A 3,959-nucleotide genomic window follows, 5' to 3' on the forward strand; every position below is an offset into this window, starting at 1 on the left:
TTTTTAAATAAAGCTGGGTGAGGTTATGTAACTTTCTAAAATTGAATTAGTTACTAACTAAGCACAGCTGGAATTATAACCCAGATTAGTTTGACAAAAAAAAAATGGTGACCTTTACATTGCAAACAATATGATGCAGAATAAATGATCTTTAATTAAGGGTTTATTCATGAGCAGCCCTTGCAGAAAGAATTTCTACTGCTCTGAACATAATTAATCAAGCCCCGATTTATGGGTATATACCAATAATGAATATATTAGGTCAAGCTTAAATGCTATCTTTTTTTTTTTTTTTTTTTTTTTTTTTTTTTTAACTAACTATGATTTAATTTCTCACACATTCTTGAATAACATAAACAAATCCAGGTATGTATCTTTATGAAAAGAAAGATTAAATGGAGTAAACCAAGAATTGAACATTTTTACCCCTCTGGCTTCTGATCCCAAATACTTCACTAAGAGGTCTTTCACATTTCCAAAGATATTTCTATTCCAATGCCACATTTTCTTGTCCTGGATTACAAAGGTGATTTAAGGATTTCTATTAACAAGTTGTTTCACTCAAAAAACAAGACACTTTCTGCTATCCCTGAAAAACAGTAATAACAGGGTGATCCATATCATTTGTAAATTTTACATTCTGAATCTAAATAAACCTGTTGAAAGAAACACCAGTTGAAAAAGAGAAAAAAGTCAACAAGTTATTCATGCATAACAAGAACAAAAGTTAACAGGTCTTTTAAATTACAAAGTGAAGAATCTGCCTAAGACCTCAACTGGGGGTGAGAACAGCAGGTAAACTGGGCTTTGGGAGATTGATTGGCCATGGCAGTAGTGCAAGGCCTGGGTACAACTCTGGCTCAGACTCCGGCTTTCCCTTCATCTCTCAAAGCCTCTTCATAATGGGCTGGGAAGGCACAGGGGGTGGTACCATTCACCTTGGCCAAAAACTCCAGGACTTTCATCTTGCTGGTTTCGGCATAGGCTCTTGGACCCCACAGGAATTGATAGCGTGGGGGATCACTGTTGGGCACCTGCTTGTACTCCAGATATTTTTCCTCCACCAGATCTTGGGTGATGAGCTTCCGGGGTTCCCCGAAGACTAAGTGCTCCTCTCCATCATAGACTCCCAACATATTCAGGAATTCCCAGATCTCTTCCTCAGTGGCAGAGTTGCCATTTAAGAAGATCACACCCAGGAGAGGCATCAGAAGCCCGCTCCTGGGAAAGTCCCAGGTACTGAGCAGGCATTCTTCATCGGTGAGGTCTACCTTGCTGTTGAAGGTGTAAGTGTGGCCGTTGGGTTTGACTTTATTCAGCTCAAGGCCAAAGACAAGACTCAGGCGCTCAGAGGCTTTCTTGAGGATCTCAGGGAAGTGCTCCCTGAACCTTTTGCCAACAATCTTCAGCATTTCTCCCTTTGTAACGGACTCTTTTATTTTATACTTGTACAACAGGAACTGCACCAACATCCCTGCCTTCCTGGTTAGAGGATCTTCGCTTGAGCTCTCAGTAGATGTTGAGGCCTGGGAGGAACTTGCGTTTTTCTCACCTTGGCTCTTGGCACCTTTTTTAGATTTTGTGGATGAAACACCTGCAGCAGCAGCAGCGGCAGTGGTTGGGGCTCTCTGAGGCTTCTGGGGAATGCCAGCAGCAGGAGAGCTTGAAGCAGCACCCCCAGAAACAGAAGAGGAACAGCAGGGGGCCTCTTCTTCCTCTGCTTCAGTGACCTGAGGAACATTGAGACCCTGGGTCTCGTCTCGGGCCTTGCGGCGTTTCTCACGGGCACGGAGCTTACTTTTCTGACCACGAGGCATGATGGCTGGGTACACTTGACTCCCGACCAGTCCTGAGAATTCACCCTCGGCTGACCAGACGCGACACCCCTTATACTTGCTGGGGTCCTCGCCTCCAAAGCGGAAAAATGCTATCTTTTATAATGCCTTAGTTAGGAATAATTTAGTTTGTATGGGAAACTAAGACCCATGTAAACAAGCTAAAATAAATATTGAATATATGGTGGAAGGGAGTAATATGGATTTCAATGTTATGGGAATAACTGGCTTCCTATTGGACAATACTTGAGAAAAATAAAACTCTGGGTATTCCCTTCTCTCTATCTCTCTCTCTTTCTGTCTGTATTTCTCTGGAGACACATGGAGCAGACAATTTTCTGCTTCTCTCTATGTGACAGCTTTATCATCCCAGTTATCTCTGTAATCATCCTTCATCCTTTGTGGCCATAAAAGAATAAATGGCTGCTTCATCTTGAGGCTACACGACCAATTTGTAGGCTTCTTCATTCAAAATCCTGAATTATATAATCAAATTTTCTCTATCTTGTGGGTTAAATGACCATGCTAGTCCGATGAGCTATGATCACTGACAGGTGAGCCTACCTGTTACCTGTTGGCTATGGGGTAGGGGGTCTGGGGAAAGGGTGAGGTTAGGCTAGGCTAAGAAGAAGCAAGTAAACTAGTAACCTCAGTTCCATAGAATCAGCCATTGATTAATTTTATCTATATTTTCTTGATTTTAAATCTTTAGAAGAGATTACAGTTGCTGATTCCCAGTTTTCACTGTTGCAAAAGGAAAAAGAAATCTACTACACTAGGTGATATGAGTTGCTTGAACACCCCAGGATTTTATACTAAGCAATAGGCATGATGCTAAGTTCTTTGAGCAGGTTGGCATTGTCCTTACTGTCAAGGAGATCACAGCCTAGTAGAAGAGACAATCGTATACATGAAAAATGACTGTGCTGTGTGATTAGTGCTGCAACAGGAACATATGCAAGGTTCATAGATCCAACGTAAGAGGGAAAGTCTTCAGAAAGAAGGGGATGTCTGGGTTGGAATGTGAAGGCCAAGTATGGAGTGAAATACTCTTCTAAGATGATTCTCCTTACAAAGTTGACCCTCAGTCCACCATCTTGAATCTGTAAGGAAAGCTAAGAGATGACCCACCTCTGCTGGAGCAGAAGGCTCGGTTATGCAGGCTCTCCTGTTTTCTGCCATCTTACCTCCAGATTTAAGTTGTGGGCATTTGCATGTGTCCTGCTTTTCTGATGGTGGACATATTTGAAGTTCATTCTTATTGATTAGGCTTTTTCCTTGACTACTTAAAAATATAAGTCTGTTCAGATATGAGGCTCTCTTGGATGACATCGCTGTGTTGCCCAGTTTGGGGCAGGCTGTCTGAGTAATCCCCACATTTGCAGTGACAACATGAGTTGAAGACTCACTGGTGATTTTACCTCTTTCTTGTTTATATTTTGAAATTGAAATGTGTAGGGTGAGAAGAGCTCTTTCACAATAAATAGTTTGATCAATTGTCCTGGTCTTAGAAAAGCACATATAAAAAGAGAGATGGATGTAGAAAAGTAAAATGTATCCCAGCTTATGAATTCTTAGAACAAGGGTGGTAGACATAAGTCTTTCATTGTGCCTCAAAGAATTCATTTTAACTACCAGGTTGTTGAATTGCAGGGTGGAGGATGGATTTGGTTACTTACCAGGAGTGCTGGGTGGATGGGGGATGTATGTATACATACACCATGCTCTTATTGTCAACTTGTGCATAACCAGAAGTCATAATGTTTAGAGTAGAAATATGGGTAAAACACAGCTGGATTTATTATAGAACAATGCAATAGCCACACCTTTCTTCCTATAATATGCACAAGTGATGCCAGGAAAGTACTAAACAAATGAAGTCAGAGTTTAAAGTGAGCATGTTGATTTACTAGCCTAGGATCCATTGGCCATCTGGCACAGACAATAAAAGGAAACCCATTAGAAAGAAACTTCTGAAACATTCAAACATTGTAACTTGGCTTGAAAGAAGAGGACAGCAGAACCAGTTCCTACTTGGACTGCAGTTTGTTTATTTTGCTGATTTGAAATAAGAGCCAGGGCGCCAAATGGTTTTGATTGGCTGTAGCATTTCTTTGTTACTGT

The 3,959-nt window shown here is 41.2% G+C and overlaps 1 protein-coding gene across 1 annotated transcript; it reads right to left on the reverse strand.

The window, feature by feature from the left end:
* Positions 1–285: 285 nt before the first annotated feature.
* Positions 286–1,917, reverse strand: MAGEB2 (MAGE family member B2). The gene has a single exon (XM_077952231.1). The coding sequence runs from the start codon at positions 1,815–1,817 to the stop codon at positions 861–863; it is 957 nt and encodes a 318-aa protein (XP_077808357.1). The 5' UTR covers positions 1,818–1,917; the 3' UTR covers positions 286–860.
* Between the last annotated feature and the right edge of the window lie 2,042 nt (positions 1,918–3,959).

The sequence above is a fragment of the Macaca mulatta genome, chromosome 10 (genome assembly GCF_049350105.2).
Source record: "Macaca mulatta isolate MMU2019108-1 chromosome 10, T2T-MMU8v2.0, whole genome shotgun sequence".
NCBI classification, from domain to species: domain Eukaryota; kingdom Metazoa; phylum Chordata; class Mammalia; order Primates; family Cercopithecidae; genus Macaca; species Macaca mulatta.